General features: G+C 39.6%; 1 protein-coding gene across 1 annotated transcript in view; it reads right to left on the bottom strand.

Annotated features, from left to right (window-relative positions):
- LOC110891106 overlaps positions 1 to 22,339 on the bottom strand; it is a 31,639-nt gene extending 9,300 nt beyond the window's left edge. Inside the window, exons 1-2 of the mRNA XM_022138764.2 lie at positions 22,213 to 22,339; positions 2,880 to 3,487 (exon numbers count right to left, since the gene is read on the bottom strand). Of these exons, the coding sequence (XP_021994456.2) occupies positions 2,880 to 3,458 (579 nt within the window). The 5' untranslated portion in view covers positions 3,459 to 3,487; positions 22,213 to 22,339. The remainder of the gene's footprint in view (positions 1 to 2,879; positions 3,488 to 22,212) is intronic.
- Between the last annotated feature and the right edge of the window lie 2,003 nt (positions 22,340 to 24,342).

The following is a 24,342-nucleotide window of genomic DNA, read 5'->3' as shown; positions in this document are numbered from 1 at the left end:
GCTAGTAAACCTTTAGAGTTAGTTCACTCCGACATATGTGGTCCTATGCGGACAGAATCAATAGGAGGATGTAAGTACTTTATCACTTTCATCGACGATTATTCAAGGAAAACTTGGGTGTTCTTTCTAAAATACAAATCAGAAGCATTGAATTTCTTCAAGACTTTCAAAGCTTTAAATGAAAGACAATCTGGTTATTTAATTAAGACACTGAGAACGGATCGAGGAGGAGAATACTGTAGTAAGCCTTTCCAAGAATACTTAAAGACATATGGAATACGCCATCAATTAACAAACAGTTACACACCCCAACAGAATGGGGTGGCAGAAAGGAAAAATAGGACGTTAATGGAACTAAGCAGGAGTATGATGAATGTCAAACACCTACCGAATAACTACTGGGCAGAAGCAATAGCATGTGCAACTTACATTCTAAATCGCACAGTTACCAAAACAAGACCCGATGTGACACCGTATGAAGCATGGAATGGTAGAAAACCAAACGTAGAACATCTTAAGGTGTTTGGAAGCTTAGCTTACGCTCATGTTCCTAAACAATATCGAGGTAAGTTAGATGAAAAGACCGAAAGAACAATATTCGTGGGTTACAGTGAACAAAGTAAAGGATATAAATTGTATAACCCATTAACTAAGAAGATGATTATAAGTCGAGATGTGGTGTTTGATGAAAATAAGCAATGGGTCACAAATACAGAAAGTGCAGGGATTCCTTTCATAATATCTGACACAAACGAACCACAGATTCATAGAAATGATATACCGGATAACATACAAGTTGAGCAATCATCAGATGACTCGCCCGTGAACAATGGAAACTCACTGCAAGAAACAGGAACACCATCTCAAACTATCAGTGATGAACAGCAAGTTGAAACCTTACATGAACCAGAATCTGTTTGTCAACAGCAAGATAATGCGGCTTCATCGACATCAAATCATCAACAGGATAACAACTCATCTTCATCAGATTCTGAAAATGAAGTTATCCGAACCAAAACCATACGGAATATATATCGAGGGTCGAGGAAACTCACTGATGCAGAAGTTCAGCAAAAGTATAAAGAGAACCAAGTAGTCAATTTTGTTTTATATGCTAGTTCTGATCCCACAACATTCGAAGAAGCTAGCAAGGATTCAAAATGGCAAGAAGCAATGGACAGAGAGATAGAATCAATACAAAAGAATCAAACATGGGAACTTGTGGATCCACCAGGAAAACAAAAACCGATAGGTGTTAAGTGGATTTACAAGACAAAATATGATGAGAAAGGGAATGTAGACAAATACAAGGCAAGGTTAGTTGTAAAAGGGTATAAACAAAAGTACGGAATAGATTATCAAGAAGTTTTCGCTCCGGTAATTAGATTTGAGACTGTTCGTCTGGTATTAGCTCTAGCAGCACAACATGAGTGGCATCTACATCAAATGGACGTGAAAACAGCCTTCCTAAATGGAAATCTGGATGAACAAGTCTATATAGAGCAACCTCAAGGCTACATCAAAAAAGGAGAAGAGAAAAAGGTATGTTTTCTCAAGAGAGCACTATATGGTTTAAAACAAGCTCCTAGGGCTTGGTACAGTCGAATAGATACATACTTTATCAAGAATAAGTTTAAAAAATGTATCTATGAACACACTCTCTACATCAAGAATACAAAAGAAGGAAAGATTGTGATATGCTTGTATGTAGACGATTTGATAATAGCAAGTGACTCGATGAACTTGATCTCTGAGTTCAAAGATTCAATGAAAAGGGAGTTTGAAATGACGGATATGGGTCGTTTGCATTATTTTCTTGGTATGGAAGTTACGTATGAGGATGGAAATATTACCCTATCACAAAAGAAGTATATGAAAAATCTGCTGGAGAAATATAATATGACACACTGCAATACAGTGTCAACTCCCATGGAGTATGGATTAAGATTGTCAAAAGAAGATCCAGCCGAATTTATAGATGAAAGAATATATCGTAGTTTGGTTGGAAGTCTGATGTATTTAACGAATACCAGGCCAGACATTATGTTTGCTGTAAGCAAAGTAAGCAGATTTATGGAATGTCCAAAGAGAAGTCACTGGGAAGCGGCGAAGCGTATACTTAAATACATAAAAGGGACTCAGGAATTAGGAATCACATACTCGAAAGGAGGGAAGAAACACTTGATGGGGTACAGTGATAGTGACTACGCAGGAAATATAGATGATAGCAAAAGCACGTCAGGTTACATTTTTCATTTAGGATCAGGTCCCATATCTTGGCAGTCAAAGAAGCAAAAGGTAGTGGCATTATCATCAACTGAAGCTGAATACATGGCTCTATGTTTAACTGGATGTCAAGCCTTATGGATTAAAGGGGTTTTAGATGATCTACAAGGAAAAGAAGATTATACAATACCAATCTACTGTGATAACAAGTCAACTATTTGTTTGGCCAGAGATCCAGTATATCACGGTAAAAGCAAACACATAAGAGTTAAGTATCATTTCATAAGAGATCTAATAAAAAGGAGGGAAGTAACCGTACTATTCTGTGCTACAAAGGATCAGCTAGCAGATATTATGACAAAAGCTCTACAGCCAAAGGACTACACAAGATTAAGAGGACTGCTACAAATGAATCTGAAATGATCAAGCTTACGGGAGGGTGTTAGAATAATGATTATAAGCTAGATCATTATTACTGTTATATTTATTTATTTATTTATGTTACTAACCTAAGTTATATGTGACGGTTACTGTCACTAATGTCCGTATATATACATATGTAATACACACTTGGTATTTTATCAATTCATTCGATATATGAACATAAGATTTCTGCATTCTTCAAACCCTAATATCAGATTTCCAACAAACACCAACTCAAAAAGTTTTCCATCTTCATAGTGACGCTTAACCAAATGGACAAGATCCTCCTGGCCATGTAAAAAGGCGGTTCTTCCACACATGATCTCAAATAAAACCACACCAAGTGAGTAGATATCGGATTTTCTCGTGAAGAAACCTTGTTCGACATATTGTGGGTCAACGTAGCCTGGAGTGCCACAAGCATCATCGATCATAAAGTCCATTTCATTGTTTATTGCAGTTATCTTGGACAACCCAAAATCTGAAATTTTTGCCTTCCAATTACCGGTTAGTAGAATGTTGGCTGATTTTATATCTCTATGTATCACAGAAGCTTGTGTTGAACCACCTACGTGAAGGAAATCCAACCCCCTCGCAACATCAATGCCTATCTTAATTCGTTCTGTCCACGTAAGACTAGCATTGTCCACATGTCTATCCAGACTTCCATTGGAGGCATACTCAAAAACAGAGATTCTTTCTTTTTCTTCATCACAATAGCCTAAAAGAGAAATAATATTCTTGTGCTTATACTCAGAAAGAATTTCAAGCTCTGTTAAAAATTCTTGTTCTCCTTGTTCTGAATACATATCATTCCGCTTTGCAACAATTGGGGTAAGTGTAGGTCCCTTTTCTCGGAGGATCGAGAACAAACCTAAACCTTGTTATACTAACCCACTAGCGAGTGCGGAATCCAAGCTAGCGGGCAAACCGGGATGATGCAAGAACAAACACAAGAACACACAAAGTTCACCGATTAACACCACTGTATTAATACGTATGAAGGTTTACGGTTACAAGCACAATGTTTACAATCTTGTTTGCAAACTCTCTAAAGTGTGTGTGTGTGTGTTTTTCAGCAGAGTTTCACTAACTCTCCAAATGTGCATCTCTCCAACACTAACACACTGCATGGGTATTTATACCCATACACAGCAGGTCTTGGTCGAAGGATCGATAGATGGTCCGAAGGATCATCTATCGATGACAGGGAGCTCGAACGATCAGCGTGGACATCGAAGGATCATCCTTCGATGTCTAATGGTCGAACCATATCTTTCGAGCACCTCGAAGGATGATGCGTATCCTTCGAGGCTATCCTTCGATCCAGACAAACATCATGTTGTCCAAGTCAAACTAGGAGGATAGTTGACTTGGTCAACTTACAGACTGATTTAGGACATCGTTTACATACAGACCGAATACAGACAAAGTACAGACACAAGTGCACCAACAAACTCCCCCTTGGCTGTAGCTTTGTCTTTATCTTGTCTTTATCTTCTATAGATGTAGACTTGTCTCGAACTTCGACAGTCTTTGGTCTTCGAGTTTCCAAAACTCTGATGTCCTTTCAAGTCTTCATGGTCGGAGGATCTTCAAAGTCTTCACGTCTTGAAAGCAGAGAGTGTATCAACAAACTACCCGTATCATGTAGGCAGTGTGTTAACAAACTCCCCCTTAACATAAGCTCCCCCTTGAGTTATGCTCGTGAAATACTTTAACTTTATGAAGTGAGATCCTTGTGGTGTTGATGATAGCCAGCGGCAACTCAATCATCTTCATCTTTTGAGTGTCTTCTCGTCGTGTCTTCATTCCAAAGCTTGTCATCGACCATGTTCTCCTAGCCTTTAGAATCTGCACATGCAAGAAATCTAAACGCGTAATGAGAACAACTGCTTGGAACATAGTATAAGCAAATGACACACGAATGACCATGTCACAATCAAGCACCGTCCGACAGTTTGAAAGTTTAATAAATTTTTCAAATTTTAAATTCTAACTTTCAAAACATGCAAATTTCGACCGTTTATGAAGATTTAGTCAGTTTGGTTTTCGTTCAGGTTTCAGGCAACGAAGACTTGAGTTCCAACATCGTACGATCGAAAATAAAGTAGAAAGAAAATCTTTTTGGCTTTTATAAAGTTTATATTAAAACACAGATTTTAGGTGTGTTTTTGAAATTAAAAGACAACAATTTTAATATCCTTTGAGTGTTATCAAACGACATCACCGCTAATGTCGTGTTGATATGCACCAAACGACGAAACTGTTTAAAAGAAAAAACAATAAAAGTTAAGCAGTAAATAAATATATACAGACATTCTTTTTGCGAGTTTCGAGGGTAAGAGAATCATATCAGTGTACGGTCATGCCAAAACACTCTTGTTGTTCAGTTAGTTAACATTAAGATAAGCATCCTATAACAATTATCGGTATTGTTATCCACTTAAGCTCAACTTATCAGATGTAATCATGTTTAGAGGATACGTTAATGTATGATTTATACTTACCGACCGGTGTTCATCCACATCACGACACATTCCCGTATCAAGGTATGCACGAGAGTTCATCTTACCGGTGAGTATACCGATTATCATCTGTTTGACCGTATAAAATTGTGAGATACTCACTTATTTTGATTTGAAAACAAGTCCTATGTGATATAATCACTTATTGATGAGGAACTTGATTTTCGTATGCATGAGGGCACAGGTGCAAGTCCGTGAACAGGTCAGTACTTCCGTACAGCAGAGAGACGAACTTGACACCCGGATAAATGTGATATTTTATCACTTATTTGATTTGGACATGTGATTGTTTATCACTTATTGAGGTCGAATGCAGTATGCAATATGTACACGTATGTATAGTATCATGGAAGATCTAGACTTGCGTCCCCGTTATTTTTCGGTAAAAGATACAACCATGATACCCAGATGATAAGCAGCATAAAGACCGAATATCTCAGAACCTCGGCAATCTATCAAACGAAATTTCGGTACTAAGACCATATGCCAATGAATGGTTCCCACCTGATCTTCAGTCGATTAAGATTTATATCACCCTGCACACTTTAAAATGATTGTGAGCCTACCGATACATCTTATATAGAGCTGCTTATCGTTTTGCATTTAAGGTTTAAAAGAGGTTTGGATAGACCACTGATGTACTATCATTTTCTCTTTTGCTCGCCAGGAAACTCATTTTTGTTTTTCTATTGTTTTTGTGTTTTTGAAATTTTTCAATGTTTTTGTATTTTCCGATTTTTGGATTTACTCCCCCTAAAATCAACAAACTAAGATAAATTTAAAAACACAAAGGTATTTACAAAAATGATTTTCCGATGTTGGTTTACTCTTGCTTGACCTTAATGCCGTTTACCAATAATAAGAAGTCAAATCTAGATTTGTCAAAGGCTTTGGTAAATAAGTCGGCACGTTGGTCATCGGTGTGGACCTTAACAACATCGATTAGCCTTTTCTCAAAGCAGTCACGTATGAAGTGATATTTGATTTCGATGTGTTTGGTCTTTGAATGCTGCACAGGATTTCTAGTGATATCTAAAGCAGCAGAATTATCAACGTAAATAGGAGTAGTTAGGAATTCAAAACCGTAGTCCCGCATCTGTTGTTGGATCCAAAGAACTTGGGAGCAACAACTTGAGGCAGCAATGTATTCAGCTTCGCATGTTGATGTAGCTACACACGTCTGCTTCTTGCACTGCCATGTGACTAGGCGATTTCCTAAAAACTGACATCCAGCCGTTGTGGATTTGCCGTCGATTTTACATCCGCCAAAATCAGAATCACTGAATGCGACCAAGTCAAAGTTATTATCCCTAGGATACCACAGACCGGTGTCTGGATAAGCCTTCAAATAACGAAAAATCCTTTTGACAGCTGCAAGATGTGAGGCCTTCGGGTTGACTTGATATCTGGCAAGCAGGCATGTTGGGTACATTATATCTGGCCTTGATGCTGTGAGGTACATAAGGGATCCGATCATCGCGCGATAGTATGAAGGGCTAACAGGTTCCCCCTTTACGTCAGGAGTTATTCCGTGATTAGTTGGCAATGGGGTACCAATGGGCGTTGCATCGGACATCTGGAACCGGCTCAAGATGTCTCCAACATATTTAGTCTGATGGATGAATATCCCAGACTCCGTTTGTTGCACTTGTAGGCCCAAAAAGAAATTCATTTCCCCCATAGCACTCATCTCGAACTTATCCTGCATGATGCGCTCGAAATTCCTACACAAAACATCATTAGTAGAACCAAAAATAATATCATCAACATATACCTGTACCAGAAGAAGATCTCCATCTTGTTCTTTGATGAAGAGAGTACAATCGATAAGACCTCTTCGAAAACCGTTCTCCAACAGATATGTAGATAGGGTTGCATACCAAGCTCGTGGCGCTTGATGAAGACCATATAGAGCTTTGTTGAGCAACCAAACCCGATCGGGATGAACAGGATCTTCAAAACCTGGAGGCTGTTCGACATATACCTCTTCTTCAACCACACCATGTAAAAATGCACTTTTGACGTCCATCTGGTAAACTTTGAATCCTTTGAATGAGGCATAAGCCAGAAAGATCCGAATAGCTTCCAGACGTGCAACTGGTGCATAGACTTCGTTGTAGTCGATACCCTCTATCTGACGAAAACCTTGAACGACTAAACGAGCTTTGTTCCGAATAACCACTCCACGGTCGTCTTTCTTGCATTTGAAGACCCATCGAGTGCCAATCTTCTTATAATTCTCAGGCTTTTCAACAAGCTTCCAAACACCCAGCTTGTGAAATTGCTGTAATTCTTCCTGCATGGCCTCAACCCAAGCACTGTCTTTCAATGCTTCTTTCCACGACTTTGGTTCTTCTTGTGACACATAACACGCGAAGGACCAGTCATTTTGTTGACCAGATTCTCTTATAGCTGAATACAAACCAGCATTCCGGTTGTTTCTCAGCTGATTACGCGTCTGCACCCCGCGATGGACATCTCCTATGATATTCTGCTGGGGATGGGTATCGTGAATCCGCATTTCAGGATTATCTGGCACACGTGCATTGATACCCAAATTGTTCAGATTAAGATCAACAACCAACTCCACACCAGGAATGTGGTTAGAAGTGGATGCATTCCCTTCAGCAGTATCTATATTCTGCGTATGAGGTGTATCCCCAGAGGCACCTTGAACAGGAGCAGCTGGAGCTGAAGATCCTTCGGCTGCATCATGATATTCATCATCTTCAGAAGAGTCATTATAATCAGCAGCATCTTCATAAACCTCATTTTGAACCATATTGTTGACTGACGTAGAAGCTTGAGGGTCAACAACAATAGGTCTAACCAATGGCGAGACAGCAGCGTTGTCACTTTCCAACAACATTCGAGCCGCTGCTGATTCTTCGTCAAAGGTTGGCAGATTGAAGGAGTCAAATAGCCCATCATAATCGAACATCCACGGATCACCCGGAGCCCTAACAGGACTCGTGTACCTTTGAACCCTAACTTCACTCCATAGCTCAATCTTTTTGGTAGCTAGATTCCAAACACGAAAATTCGGAGTTGCATATCCAAGGAAGAAACCCTCGATAGCTCGTGCACCAAACTTTCCATCCGGTTCAATCATAGTACAAGGAGCACCAAACGGTTCAAGGTAAGAAAGATCCGGTTTCCTTCTCTGAAGGAGTTCGAAGCAAGTCTTGCCATGTCTCTTAACTGTAAGAACTCTGTTCAACGTGTAGCAAGCAGCCGATACAGCCTCTCCCCAGAATTGAATAGGGAGTTCCGACTCTACTAACATTGTTCTTGCAGTTTCAATAATAGTTCGATTCTTCCTCTCAGCGACACCATTTTGTTGTGGAGTATAACGAGAACTGTACTCATGAAGAATGCCTTTAGAAGTACAAAACTCATCCATAACTTGATTCTTGAATTCAGTTCCATTGTCGCTTCGGATCCTTTTCACTTTCAACGTATAGAGATTTTCCAACATTGTAAGAAGATCCTTGAGGATGCCAGGAGTTTCACTTTTGTGTGCCATAAAGGATACCCAAGAAAATCTAGAGTAGTCATCAGTAACTACTAAACAATAAGCATCACCAAACGTTGTCTTGTGCTTCATAGGTCCAAAAAGGTCCATATGAAGACGTTCGAGAGGCATGCTGACAGTGTTGATTTTCTTCAAAGGGTGAGACTTCTTCGTTTGCTTCCCCTTTTGGCAAGAGACACAGATATCTTGTAGATGAAAACTTCTAACAGGCACACCATTCACAAGATTATTTTTCACCAAATGGTTCATCTTTCTCAAGTGAATGTGCCCCATTCTTCTGTGCCAAGATATAGACTCCTTTTCTGTGGCTTTTGAGACAAAACAAGTAACTTGTGCAGATGTAGTAATCGCTTGGCTCATATCGAGAATATAAAGATCATTAACTCTCGGAGCCGATAAGAGAACCCATTCTTGTGGAATTTTGAATCCAGGCTTCAGCACATAACAGCCAGCATCATCAAAAATCACTGAGAACTTTTTATCGCAGATTTGCGACACACTGAGAAGATTGTGATCAATTTGCTTCACATAATTGATCTTATCAAAGCACACGATGCCATTGGAGATACTTCCTTCTCCAGTGATGTACCCTCCTTTATCACCCGCAAAGGCAACATACCCTCCTCTGATATTTCTCACGTCATACAGGAGCCGTAAGTCGCCAGTCATGTGCCTGGATGCTCCACTATCAACAATCCAATGACTATTAATAGTTCCTCCTAGAACATCCTGCACATGTCAAATAAACACATCAGTTGAGAATGGGGACCCAAGCCTTAGTGGTCTTGGGTCGTCCCTTGGCATCACGATACGTAAGCTCTATCTCTTGATGGTTTTCAAGAACAACTGCTCCCCCTGAATTGTCACCCGACTTAGGTAACCAAGTTTGTCTGTGCCTACCAGTTTTTGAAGATTCTGGTTTAACAGGTTGTGACACACTTGGTTCCTTCTGAACTGTTTTAACTTCAGATTTTAAAGCTTTTTCAACAGTTTTTATGTTCTTACGTCGTTGTTTAGTTTCTTGTTCTTTTACAGTTCGTTTATCTTGTTTAGGTGAAACTGACCGACGTTGAGGGTGAACTGTTTCAGGTGGAGTTTTCTCAACAAGTTTCTTCTTTGGAGCATTTGGGCAATTTCTGATAATGTGCCCAATTTCTCCACATTTGAAACAAGTTCTCCTTTCAACAGACTTAGGAGAACTTGATCGACTGCCAGATGTTGAGCTTGTAGAACCTGAGGTACTTGCTTTTTCATCACACCCGTTTGTGTGTTGGGTGTAATTGTTATCACTGTTTCGTTTCAAAATCTTGACTTGTTGTACAAAATCAGTGTTTGATTTGTTTTCAAAAGTCTCAATTTTATCTGTACCTTTTGATGCTACAAACTTAACATCTTTTCCTTTCTTCATGTAACGAGCTCCTTTTGTTTCAACTTTAGCCTTTGGCTTTGGAGCTCGTTGTGGTTGTTTACCCTTAGAAGCAGTAGGTTGTCGAGTGGTTGGAGATTTTTGATTACCAAATTGTTTCCTAATCTCAGCCTTAGGAATTGGATCACATTGTGTTACCACAATTCCCGGAAGTGTTTTTCCCAAAAATTTGTTTGTATTGTCTTCAAAGACTTTGTCAATCAAAGATTTATTTACATTTTTAATTGGAAAAACATGATCTGAGTAGATTTTATTATCTCCAACCAAGGTATACAACACATTACTGCTTTTAACAGTAGACACACTTGTCTTATCAACCTTGACAGGATCAATCACTTGCTTCTCAACAGATGAAGCCTCAGGAGTATCAGGATCACAAAGGATGTGATTCTCAATGGGAATGACAACTCCTTTCATCTTGTTAAGTGAGTTATCCTGTTCACTCACATCCACTTCTGATTCATCATCCGATGACTCACAGTCCTCGATGATTGGAGGACTTTGTTTCATGGATGTTGAAGCTTCCTGTTGCTCTGTGGATGTATTTTCAGAATTCTCCGGTTTGAACCCTAGGCCAGTAGAAAATTCCTCAAAGTTCAAAGGCACACTGGGTTCATACCGGGGCATTTCCTCTTCATCAGGCATCTTGGTATAGTTGTCCATCAAAGGGGGTGGACACGCCTTATACCCTACACCTTTCACGTTACCTTTCAGTTGTTGAACGTCTATGATGTGATCAAGCACAAATCGGGAGTTAGAATAACTATCCAATTTCTGTTTGATCGCATCATGCTTGCATTGGGCAATGGCTAATTGCTTCTTAGTTTCTTCCACAAGGTTAATGTACTCATTTATACTTACTTGTTTGTGGTAAACTACTTTGTTAACCTCGGACACATTTTTCTTTAATGTTTCTATTACAGATTTAAATTCTTTTTCATTCCGGGTTAAAGCCATGTTTGCCTCTTGGCATTTTGACAGTTCAATAACCAAATTCTGATTATGACTATGAAGCTTTTCTGATTCAAGCTTCATCTCTGCACATGATTTACAAATACTAGGAGCAGGAGGTTCAGAAGTTACCTGACTAGTAGAGGCTGAACCATTTGCCATAAAGGCAGTTTGAAAAGAAAAAGCTCCATCTTCAGAGAATAGCTTTTCCATTTCCGTTGATGTAGCAGCAGCCTTCCTAATCAGAATTGATTTCTGACATTGAAGCTCATCAGCTTCATTCAGTAGCTCCTGTATATCATCATCTCCTTCTTCATTCACATCAGGCTCTGAGTGATTATCCCCAGAAACAGAGCCTTCTTCATCCGAACTGCCCGAATAACCAGAACTGTCATCGCTCCCAGAAGATTCTTCTTTTTGAACCTGCTCGATGACTTTAGCATACAATGCAGTTCCACTTCCTTGATCACCTTCACCAAACTGCACTGACCAGTCACATCCTTCATCAGCTTGAACAGCCAAAGCCCGATTGTGATTGGTAGCTCCAGGCTGTCCCTGATTGTTATTCACTGCCACCATCCTCCGTTCACGGTTTTCTTGTTGGGCATTCGCATTAGTCTGGTTTCTGAACGGGTTGTGATTGCCGTGTTTTGTTGGTCGAGTGCACTCACGTTTAAAGTGCCCTTTCTCGCCACAATTAAAGCACGTGACGGCATTAATATCAAACCCATACTTCGTGTTTTTCTTTCCTTCCAACGAAGTTCTTCCAGTTCTCGCCATGAAATCTTTTGCCCTTCTAACCGCACTAGCAAAAGCCCATTTAATATCCATCAACTCCATTTCTTCCTTGTCGATCTGATCATAATCTTCATTGGTCATGTTGATGTTTCCAAGCTGACCAGCTACCAAACCACAGTAAGCACTGACCATGGTGTTGATAATTTCCATATGTTCCTTAGCAACTTCAATGCTAAGGTGTGAAAGATTTGAGTTGTCGACTCGGATTGTGTGATGACTTTGTGTTGGTGCACTTGTGTCTGTACTTTGTCTGTATTCGGTCTGTATGTAAACGATGTCCTAAATCAGTCTGTAAGTTGACCAAGTCAACTATCCTCCTAGTTTGACTTGGACAACATGATGTTTGTCTGGATCGAAGGATAGCCTCGAAGGATACGCATCATCCTTCGAGGTGCTCGAAAGATATGGTTCGACCATTAGGCATCGAAGGATGATCCTTCGATGTCCATGCTGATCTTTCGGACACATTGTCATCGACAGATGATCCTTCGGACCATCTATCGATCCTTCGACCAAGACCTGTTATGTATGGGTATAAATACCCATGCAGTGTGTTAGTGTTAGTAGATGCACACATAGAGAGTTAGTGAAACTCTGCTGGAAAACACACACACACACACTTTAGAGAGTTTGCAAACAAGATTGTAAACATCGTGCTTGTAACCGTAAACCTTCATACGTATTAATACAGTGGTGTTAATCGGTGAACTTTGTGTGTTCTTGTGTTTGTTCTTGCATCATCCCGGTTTGCCCGCTAGCTTGGATTCCGCACTCGCTAGTGGGTTAGTATAACAAGGTTTAGGTTTGTTCTCGATCCTCCGAGAAAAGGGACCTACAAGTGGTATCAGAGCCTCGCTCTTTACCTTGTTTAAAACCGGTTTGTTCAAGTTCTTGGTGTGTTTGGACACTTGGTTTAGCACCCGTTTTTGGTAGTTTTCTGCATAAAAACGCATACTAAACCTATCGGGAGTGTTCGGGGTCGGTTTGGGTAACATAAAAATCGTTTTTGTGAAACCTTGATTTTTCCGGCTATATCTCCGGTGTGTTTCCGGTGACCAGTTCTTGAAGATAAGGTTGCTTATTTTGGCAAAAATTTTTGAAAGTCAATTGTTTGGTGAAAAGTTGTTGCAGAACCATCCTTTCTGCCGAAAGTTGGTACATCAACACATCACCTTTTTCACCAACCCGTCGTACTTTGTGTCAGTGTGTCAGAGCTGTCGAAAGATATCCTTCGACATCGAAAGATATCCTTCGACATCTTTCGATCAAAGGCAGCTCGAAAGATAAGCATCCTTCGAGTAGTCTTTCGAAGTCTAAGGGTTATCCTTCGTAGTTGGAATCTTTTCGAAAGTTGGTTGTCCGAAAGATAAGGATACATCTCGAAAGATAAGGATCTTTCATTGTGAATCTTTCGAGATCAGTATTCGAAAGATATAGATCTTTCGAACTGTGAATCTTTCGTGATAATCAGTCGAAAGATAAGGATCTTTCATTGAGAATCTTTCGAAGGCTTTGCTCGAAACTCAACAGTAATCTTTCGATCACTGTTGATCCTTCGAACTAGTCTTGATCTTTCGAACAGGTTTTTATCTTTCAATTCTTGTCTGTTTAAACTTAACAGTTTGTGTTTGTGAAGGATCTCAATTAATATTTGATCAAAATGAGCTGTACAAGTCCATGGGATTGGAGTTTGGACTCACGAACCAATCAAAAGTTAGTCACTGCTGCAGATTGGGCAAAGAGTATGACTCCACAGCCTTCAATCAGTGCAAGTCAATGGGCTTTGGTGTCAAAGCAAAATCAAGACATGCAGAATTTTGTGGCAGAAAGAGGAGAAGGATATGCAGCTACTACTAAGATACGCCAGGATCAGTTGAAGAAGAAATTCGAATCATTTCGTTTCTTAGAGAATGAAACACTAAATGATATAACGAATCGTTATTATCATTTAATGTGTGAAATGCGTGCTTTTGGTGTTCCTACATCTCAACAGGAAATGGTGGCACGGTTTGCTGATGCTCTACCACCAAAGTGGGGTTCATTCATTGAGCAGCTGAAGCATACGGGTACTCTGAATACAATCAACATCTATGAATTCATTGAGAAGCTGGAACACAAGAATGACCAAGAAATCCGGAAAGCTCAGCGAGCTCTTGTTCCTAAAAACACAGAAATGTATTTGCCTGGTTTTGGTCCTTCAGCTAGTTCTAGTCCTGTTCAGCAACCGAAGCTTCAAACTGCTTTTGTGTCCAATACGAGTTCCTTTTCATTTCCTCAGTCAATAGCTGCTCCACAACCTCAATTCGATCCGAGGTCGTACATTCCTGTCCCAACACAGCCACAACCACAACCTCAAGTTTCCACAACAAAACCTCAATTTGAGCAAAGCGTCGATTGTGGTACGGATATACAGTTGGGAAACAGTGACCAAACAAGAACTGCATTTTACGCTGAGATTGTCAAGAATGTCAATGATGGTCAATCTTCGGAAGATGATAACAGTTCAGGATATAGTGGCAGTTCAGATGAAGAATCTAATCTAAATGAAAGAATTGATTCTGAAGCTGATAATTTGTCGAATGAGGCTGACAAGAAATCTGACTTGATCGAGAAAGCTGATACTACATCGAAAGAAATGGAGAAGATTCTCACTGAAGATGGATCTTTCTCTTCTCAACCTGTCTCTATGACTAATGTCACAGCTTCTTCAAGTCAGGTAAAGGTTGAAACTCCTAGCATATGTAGTGAATGTGCTAAAATGAAGCATGAATGTGTTGAATTGAGACGTGAATCAGAAACGGTTCATAGTCACAATCAAAGTTTGGTAATTGAACTGGCCAAGTGCAAAGAGGCAAACATGGCGTTAACTCAAAACGAAAAGGAGTTTAAAACTGTGATTGAAACTCTAAAGAAAAGTGTTTCCGAATTGAACAAAGTTGTGTATCATAAACAAGTTAGTATTAATGACTATATCAACCTTGTTGAGGAAACCAAAAAGCAATTAGCCATTGCCCAATGCGAGCATGATGCGATCAAACAAAAATTGGATAGTTATTCTAACTCCCAATTTGTGCTTGATCACATCATCGAGGTTCAACAACCGAAAGGAAATCAGAAGGGGATAGGATATAAGAAATGTCCGCCCCCTTTGATGAACAACTATACCAAAATGCCCGATGAAGAGGAAATGCCCCGGTATGAACCCAGTGTGCCTCTTAACGTTGAGGAATTTGCTACTGGGCTAGGGTTCAAACCGGACAATTCATCGGAGGGCTCATCTGATAACAAAGAAAAGTCATCATGTGCTTCAAATCAAAGTCCTCCAACTATTGAGGACTGTGATTCTTCAGATGATGAATCAGATGTGAATGACCAGGATGAATCACTTGATGAGGCGAAAGGAGTAGAAATTCCAATTGAGAATCATATTCTTTGTGATCCTCCTACTCCTGTCGTGCAACCTGTTGCCAAGAAAGTGATAAATCCTGTCAAAGATGTCAAGAATGACAAAGAAAGTGTGTTTGCTGTTAAAAGCAATGATTTGTTGTACACCTTGGTCGGTGATAGTAAAATTTATTCAGACAAAGATTTTCCAATCAAAAACGTCAATCAATCCTTGATTGACAAAGTGTTTGAAGATACTACAAACCAGTTTTTGGGAAAGAAAATTCCGAGAGTTACTGTAACTCAATGTAATTCAATTCCAAAAGCTGAAATCAGAAAACAATTTGGAAAACAGAAATCACCGACAAAGCCACAACCAATTGCTTTTAAGGGTAAACAACAACAACGAGCTCCAAAGCCAAAGGCTAAGGTTGAAACAAAAGGAGCTCGTTATCAAAAGAAGAGCAAAGATGTTAAATTTGTAGCATCAAAGGGTACCGATAAAATTGAGACTTTTGAAAACAAATCAAACACAGATTTTGTACAAAAAGTCAAGATTTTGAAGCGTAACAGCGATAACAATTACACCCAACACACAAACGGGTGTGATGAACGAGCAAGTACCTCAGGTTCTACAGGTTCAACATCTGCCAGTCGAACAAATTCTCCTAAGTTTGTTGAAAGGAGAACTTGTTTCAAATGTGGGAAGTTTGGGCACATCATTAAAGACTGCACAAACTCGCCCAAACCAAATTTTGTTGAAAGAACCCCCACTGAACGAGGTCACTCACAACGTCGTCCTGTTTCTCCAAAACATGATAAACGCACTATTAAAGAACAAGAAACAAAACAACGACGTAAAAATGTAAAGGTGATCGAAAAGGCTTTAAAACCGGAAACGGTGATTAAAAGGAAACCGAGTTTGTCACAACCATTAAAACCAGAAATTGTACATAATACACAATCTGGTAAACAAAAACAAAAATCTGGTAAACAAAAACAAACTTGGAAACCTAAATCGGGTGAAAGTTCAGGGGGAGGTGTTGTGCTTGAAAATTATCAGGAAATTGAAATTACATTTCTTGATTCTCAGGGGCAACCCAAGTCTATGAAGGCTTGGGTCCCCCTCTCCAACTAATCTCTGAGTGAGTGTGCAGGAAGTTCCAGGAGGAACTATCGATAGTCATAGGATTATTGATAGTGGAATGTCCGTGCACAAGATAGGCGACAGAAGAAATTGTTGCCTTTGATGGAGAGAAAGAAAAGAAGAAGAAAATGTGATTGAATGATGGTGCAAAATTCGACCAAATGAAGAACGTGCCGAAAATTTGGTCATTCTGGTTCTTGATCGGGTCCGCAGGAACGAATGAAGTGAAATGTGTGTCGATGCCTTGGAGTGCATTGAATATCCGCACACCATTTCTGAAAGAGAAAGTCACAGACCTTCGCTGGTGCAATATGGAAGACCAGCCGGACCCGGAGGTTTACGACCTTGTTGCTGTCAAGAGATTAGTCAGTAGCTACAAAATCGACTTTGAAGTCCACACCGGGTGGATATCAAGTTTGGAAGAACACTTAGATTCCTTGCAATGCATGAAACGGTTGCAGGATACGGTTTTTGAATTTCTAAATCTCTCCTATACTTGTTGATTTTTAAGCTACTTTATGAATTATTATCATCTCATACAGCACTCTTTGGCCTGACACGTTGATCTCAAATATCACCTCACACGTGATTGTTTCTTTGTGAAACTCGTCAATGTTGTCATGGTCCGCACCGCTTACCGACATGCCAATTCATTTTTCCAAAATTTGTTAAATCTTTTCTGATAAAACTTATTTTTGGTAAATGGCATTAAGGTCAAGCAAGAGTAAACCAACATCGGAAAATCATTTTTGTAAATATCTTTGTGTTTTTAAATTTATCTTAGTTTGTTGATTTTAGGGGGAGTAAATCCAAAAATCGGAAAATACAAAAACATCGAAAAATTTCAAAAACACAAAAACAATAGAAAATCAAAAATGAGTTTCCTGGAGAGCAAAAGAGAAAATGATAGTACATCAGTGGTCTATCCTAACCTCTTTAAACCTTAAATGCAAAACGATAAGCAGCTCTATATAAGATGTATCGGTAGGCTCACAATCACTTTAAAGTGTGCAGGGTGATATAAATCTTAATCGACTGAAGACCAGGTGGGAACCATTCATTGGCATATGGTCTTAGTACCGAAATTTCGTTTGATAGATTGCCGAGGTTCTGAGATATTCGGTCTTTATGCTGCTTATCATCTGGGTATCATGGTTGTATCTTTTACCGAAAAATAACGGGGACGCAAGTCTAGATCTTCCATGACACTATACATACGTGTACATATTACATACTGCATTCGAACTCAATAAGTGATAAACAATCACATGTCCAAAACAAATAAGTGATAAAATATCACATTTATCCGGGTGTCAAGTTCGTCTCTCTGCTGTACGGAAGTACTGACCTGTTCACGGACTTGCACCTGTGCCCTCATACATACGAAAATCAAGTTCCTCATCAATAAGTGATTATATCACATAGGACTTGTTTTCAAATCAAAATAAGTGAGTATCTCACAATTTTATACGGTCAAACAGATGATAATCGGTATACTCACTGGTAAGATGAACTCTCGTGCATACCTTGATACGGGAATGTGTCGTGATGTGGATGAACACCGGTCGGTAAGTATAAATCATACATTAACGTATCCTCTAAACATGATTACATCTGATAAGTTGAGCTTAAGTGGATAACAATACCGATAATTGTTATAGGATGCTTATCTTAATGTTAACTAACTGAACAACAAGAGTGTTTTGACATGACCGTACACTGATATGATTCTCTTACCCTCGAAACTCGCAAAAAGAATGTCTGTATATATTTATTTACTGCTTAACTTTTTTTTTTTTTTTTTTTTTTTTTTTTTTTTATTTTTTATTTTTCTTTTAAACAGTTTCGTCGTTTGGTGCATATCAGCACGACATTAGCGGTGATGTCGTTTGATAACACTCAAAGGATATTAAAATTGTTGTCTTTTAATTTCAAAAACACACCTAAAATCTGTGTTTAATATAAACTTTATAAAAGCCAAAAAGATTTTATTTCTACTTTATTTTCGATCGTACGATGTTGGAGCTCAAGTCTTCGTTACCTGAAACCTGAACGAAAACCAAACTGACTAAATCTTCATAAACGGTCGAAATTTGCATGTTTTGAAAGTTAGAATTTAAAATTTGAAAAATTTATTAAACTTTCAAACTGTCGGACGGTGCTTGATTGTGACATGGTCATTCGTGTGTCATTTGCTTATACTATGTTCCAAGCAGTTGTTCTCATTACGCGTTTAGATTTCTTGCATGTGCAGATTCTAAAGGCTAGGAGAACATGGTCGATGACAAGCTTTGGAATGAAGACACGACGAGAAGACACTCAAAAGATGAAGATGATTGAGTTGCCGCTGGCTATCATCAACACCACAAGGATCTCACTTCATAAAGTTAAAGTATTTCACGAGCATAACTCAAGGGGGAGCTTATGTTAAGGGGGAGTTTGTTAACACACTGCCTACATGATACGGGTAGTTTGTTGATACACTCTCTGCTTTCAAGACGTGAAGACTTTGAAGATCCTCCGACCATGAAGACTTGAAAGGACATCAGAGTTTTGGAAACTCGAAGACCAAAGACTGTCGAAGTTCGAGACAAGTCTACATCTATAGAAGATAAAGACAAGATAAAGACAAAGCTACAGCCAAGGGGGAGTTTGTTGGTGCACTTGTGTCTGTACTTTGTCTGTATTCGGTCTGTATGTAAACGATGTCCTAAATCAGTCTGTAAGTTGACCAAGTCAACTATCCTCCTAGTTTGACTTGGACAACATGATGTTTGTCTGGATCGAAGGATAGCCTCGAAGGATACGCATCATCCTTCGAGGTGCTCGAAAGATATGGTTCGACCATTAGGCATCGAAGGATGATCCTTCGATGTCCATGCTGATCTTTCGGACACATTGTCATCGACAGATGATCCTTCGGACCATCTATCGATCCTTCGACCAAGACCTGTTATGTATGGGTATAAATACCCATGCAGTGTGTTAGTGTTAGTAGATGCACACATAGAGAGTTAGTGAAACTCTGCTGGAAAACACACACACACACACTTTAGAGAGTTTGCAAACAAGATTGTAAACATCGTGCTTGTAACCGTAAACCTTCATACGTATTAATACAGTGGTGTTAATCGGTGAACTTTGTGTGTTCTTGTGTTTGTTCTTGCATCATCCCGGTTTGCCCGCTAGCTTGGATTCCGCACTCGCTAGTGGGTTAGTATAACAAGGTTTAGGTTTGTTCTCGATCCTCCGAGAAAAGGGACCTACACTTTGAGGTTGAGGTTGAGGATTGCTTGTATAGTGAGCTTGCTGTTGTTGTTGTTGAGGTTGTGGTTGTGGCTGTGTTGGAACAGGAATATAGGACCTCGGATCGAATTGAGGTTGTGGTGGAGCAGCTGTTGATTGAGAAAATGGAAAGGAACTCGTATTGGACACAAAAGCAGTTTGAAGCTTCGGTTGCTGAACAGAACTAGCTGAAGGACCAAAACCAGGCAAATACATTTCTGTATTCTGAGGGGCTGGAGCACGCCTTGCTTTCCTAATTTCTTCATCATTTTTATGTTCCAGCTTCTGAATGAACTCATAGATGTTAATCTCATCTAGAGCTTTAGTATGCTTCAACAACTCAATAAACGAACTCCATTTTGGGGGTAGGGCGTCAGCAAACCTATTCACCATGTCTTGTTGAGTAGCTGCCACCCCATAAGCACACATTTCACTGATCAAATGATAGAAACGTGTGGTCATATCATTCAGAGTCTCGTTTTCCAAGAACTGAAAGGATTCAAATTCTTTCTTCAACAAATCATGCCTAGATTTTCGAGCAGCTGCATTGCCTTCTCCTCTAGCAACTAAGGCATCCCACAATGCTTTCGTGGTCTTGCAATATGAAAACTGATGGTAGATGTCTTTGTTGAGTGCTTGAGTAAGTATGGCATAGGCCTTTTTCTCCAATTCATAAGCCTTCTTGTCATTTTCAAGCATGTTGGCGTAACCTTCTGAAGTGGATGCTCTACTTTCAAGACTTTCGTTGAATGCATTGACAAAACACATCCAAAGATCGGTGCTTTGTCCTTGAACATATGTGTGAAAGCGGCCTTTCCATGACGGAAAATCGTTCATGTGGTTCAGCTTTGGTGGACGATTGTTACTGCCCGTTTCACTTTCACTAATCAGAAGATTCTGAAGACTTTGACTTTGATTGGAAACCAAAGCCCATTGACATGAACTTATTGATTGTTGTTGTTTTGGAATGGCACTCGTCATATATTCAGCCATCGACATCTGTTTCAGATCTGGTTGTGGATCCGTACTCCAATCCCAAGGACTTGTGCAACTCATTGTGATCGAAAATTAACAAATAACCTACACACCACAAACTTTTAACAACAAACAGACAACAATTGAAAGATACAATCTGATCGAAAGATCAAGACTTGTTCGAAGGATCAACAGTGATCGAAAGATTACTGTTGAGTTTCGAGCAATAGTCTTCGAAAGATTCTCAATGAAAGATCCTTATCTTTCGACTGATTATCACGAAAGATTCAATGTTCGAAAGATTTATATCTTTCGAATACTGATCTCGAAGGATTCACAATGAAAGATCCTTATCTTTCGAGATGTATCCTTATCTTTCGGACAACCAACTTTCGAAAAGATTCCAACTACGAAGGATAACCCTTAGACTTCGAAAGACTACTCGAAGGATGCTTATCTTTCGAGCTGCCTTTGATCGAAAGATGTCGAAGGATATCTTTCGATGTCGAAGGATATCTTTCGACAGCTCTGACACACTGACACAAAGTACGACAGGTTGGTGAAAAGTTGATGTGGTTGGTGAGCCAACTTTCGGCAGAAAGGATGGTTCTGTCAACAACTTTTTCACCAACTTTTGACTTTCAAAAATTTTTGCCAAAATAAGCAACCTTATCTTCAAGATCTGGTCACCGGAAACAAATCGGAATATGGCCGGAAAAATCAAAGTTTTACAAACACGATTTTTATGTTACCCAAACCGACCCCGAACACTCCCGATAGGTTTAGAACACGTTTTTCAGTTTCAAAACGCAAGGAAATCTCCAAAAACGGGTGCTAAACCAAGTGTTCAAACACACCAAGAACTCGAACAACCCGGTTTTAAACAAGGTAAAGAGCGAGGCTCTGATACCACTTGTAGGTCCCTTTTCTCGGAGGATCGAGAACAAACCTAAACCTTGTTATACTAACCCACTAGCGAGTGCGGAATCCAAGCTAGCGGGCAAACCGGGATGATGCAAGAACAAACACAAGAACACACAAAGTTCACCGATTAACACCACTGTATTAATACGTATGAAGGTTTACGGTTACAAGCACAATGTTTACAATCTTGTTTGCAAACTCTCTAAAGTGTGTGTGTGTGTGTTTTTCAGCAGAGTTTCACTAACTCTCCAAATGTGCATCTCTCCAACACTAACACACTGCATGGGTATTTATACCCATACACAGCAGGTCTTGGTCGAAGGATCGATAGATGGTCCGAAGGATCATCTATCGATGACAGGGAGCTCGAACGATCAGCGTGGACATCGAAGGATCATCCTTCGATGTCTAATGGTCGAACCATATCTTTCGAGCACCTCGAAGGATGATGCGTATCCTTCGAGGCTATCCTTCGATCCAGACAAACATCATGTTGTCCAAGTCAAACTAGGAGGATAGTTGACTTGGTCAACTTACAGACTGATTTAGGACATCGTTTACATACAGACCGAATACAGACAAAGTACAGACACAAGTGCACCAACAGTAAGTTCTTTACCATGAAAATTTTCTCCTCTGTATACCGTCCCAAATCCTCCCTTTCCAATTGGTATTTTAAAATCTTGTGTGGCCCTTTTAATGTCTTCCAGTGAAACTCGGAGGCCGTCTGTGTGATATTCCTGTTAATCATGAGATAACCAATTTGAGGATTATCCAAAAGTATTATGGACTAATTGCGGTAAGAGATAAGAGAATAGGAAGAGGAAAAAAACAGTTTAGACTATTAGGAATTAGACTTACCTGAAACTCTAATGCTTTTTTAAGTTCCTTGATGACTACTTCCATTGTTGGACGTTGGTCTTGCTTTTCGGACAAACATAGACACCCAATTTTTGAAAATATATGCAAAGAATCTTTATTTGGTCCTCTACTTAGAGTATAACCTTTTCCATCACTTTCTTCCCTTAACTTAGGATCTACCATCTCCTTTAATGTTCCCTTACTTTTGAAGAGTTGTTGCACAACGGGTGCAAGACCCCTTTCGTTGTCCTTGGTAACCCACTCAAAAGCAAATCTCCCGGTCAGGATCTCAAATAGAACTACCCCAAAAGAGTAAACATCTGATGCCTTTTTCAACTTGCCTGTGCTCTCATATTCTGGATCCAAGTATGTATTTGTGCCTGCAATTTTGGTTGCTTGGATAGTGCTCTCCAGATGATTGAGTGGGTGGAAGATGGAGAGTCCAAAGTCAGCAATCTTCGCCTCCCAGTTCTCGCCCAATAGTACATTTGCACTTTTTATGTCTCGGTGAATTATCTTTTGTTTGTTGTCTATGGTGGAATGAATGTAGTTCAATCCACAGGCAATATCAATGCATATTTTCAGACGTTGCACCCAAGTTAGATTAGTCATCTTTGCTTCACTTCCCAAATAATCTTCAAGGCTTCCATTAGAAACATATTCATAAACAAGGATCATACGAGGAGGTTCATAACAGAAGCCAAGAAGAGTAACTATATTCGGATGCCTACAACCACTAAGTATTTCAAGTTCTGCAAAGAACCCTTGTTCTCCTTGTTTGTCTTCTCTATAGATGATGTCTTTAATAGCTACTGTGATGCTTCTCTTAGGCAGTTCTGCTTTGTACAGTGGAATCACGGTGGAATCGATTTCTGTTTTGTACACTGAACCATACCCGCCTTTCCCAATGAGACACTTTTTCGCTGACTCTATAGCGTCAAGTTCAATCTTCAAGTGTTCCAAATTTCCCCCCTGCAACATTATTAAGGATGCCAGTGACCTAAAAATATATGATGCTATAACACATGTGGGACAAAGGTGTGACATACAAAGTGAGACAGCTAATGATACTTAGGATCTCTCTAGCTAAGCAGTCCTACAGCTAATATGAGACATAAATGCCTATACCGCAAACACTATGTGCCGACTCTTTTATATTTACTATCTCATTGTTTGAAAATTAATGTATGAGAAAAGAAGTTAATTACCTTCCAGTGGTTGATTGTTGTACCTTCAACCTCAACTGTTGAGTGTTCTGACAATACCAACTACAACAATGGAAAATGAATTAACAAAGATATATGTATGCTATTATGGGGATGAAAGAAAAGGAAACATGGCCTTACGGAGTTTTCATGATGGAGTTGAAGTGCCAATGCTTTGTTAAGTGCATAGATAACCCGGTCAATATTTGGGCGTTGTGCCCGTTTCTCCTTCAAGCAGAAGTATGCTGCTTCTGTGAATTTGTTTAATGACAGATCATTCATTTGCTTTCGTAGATCGGGATGGATGATATCATCGAGTGTTTTATTTTCATAGTGGGATTTGGCCAGTTTTGCTAATAACCCATCCTCTGGCATATGCAAGTGCTCAAGGCTTTTCATGGTAATCATGTATTTCTCCTCCTCTGAGAAGTTATAAGATCCTCTTACATATCCAATTGATGGCGGCTTTTCTGCTACTGCCAAGAAGGACAATGGCTGCATAACATTTTGTATTTCACCCCATGATGGAGGATTCATCGCACCAATCGATGGAGGTTTCATCACACCTATCGATGGAGGAAATGACGGAGGTTGCATTTGGGCAAATGATGCTGTATCCATCCTTGAGAATGATCCAGGGACCCATTCATGTTTTCTTGCTTGGATATGTGTCA

This window comes from Helianthus annuus, chromosome 11 (genome assembly GCF_002127325.2).
Source record: "Helianthus annuus cultivar XRQ/B chromosome 11, HanXRQr2.0-SUNRISE, whole genome shotgun sequence".
NCBI classification, from domain to species: domain Eukaryota; kingdom Viridiplantae; phylum Streptophyta; class Magnoliopsida; order Asterales; family Asteraceae; genus Helianthus; species Helianthus annuus.
The sequence above is the reverse complement of the archived record's forward strand: the minus strand, read 5'-3'. Positions and strand labels throughout refer to the sequence as shown.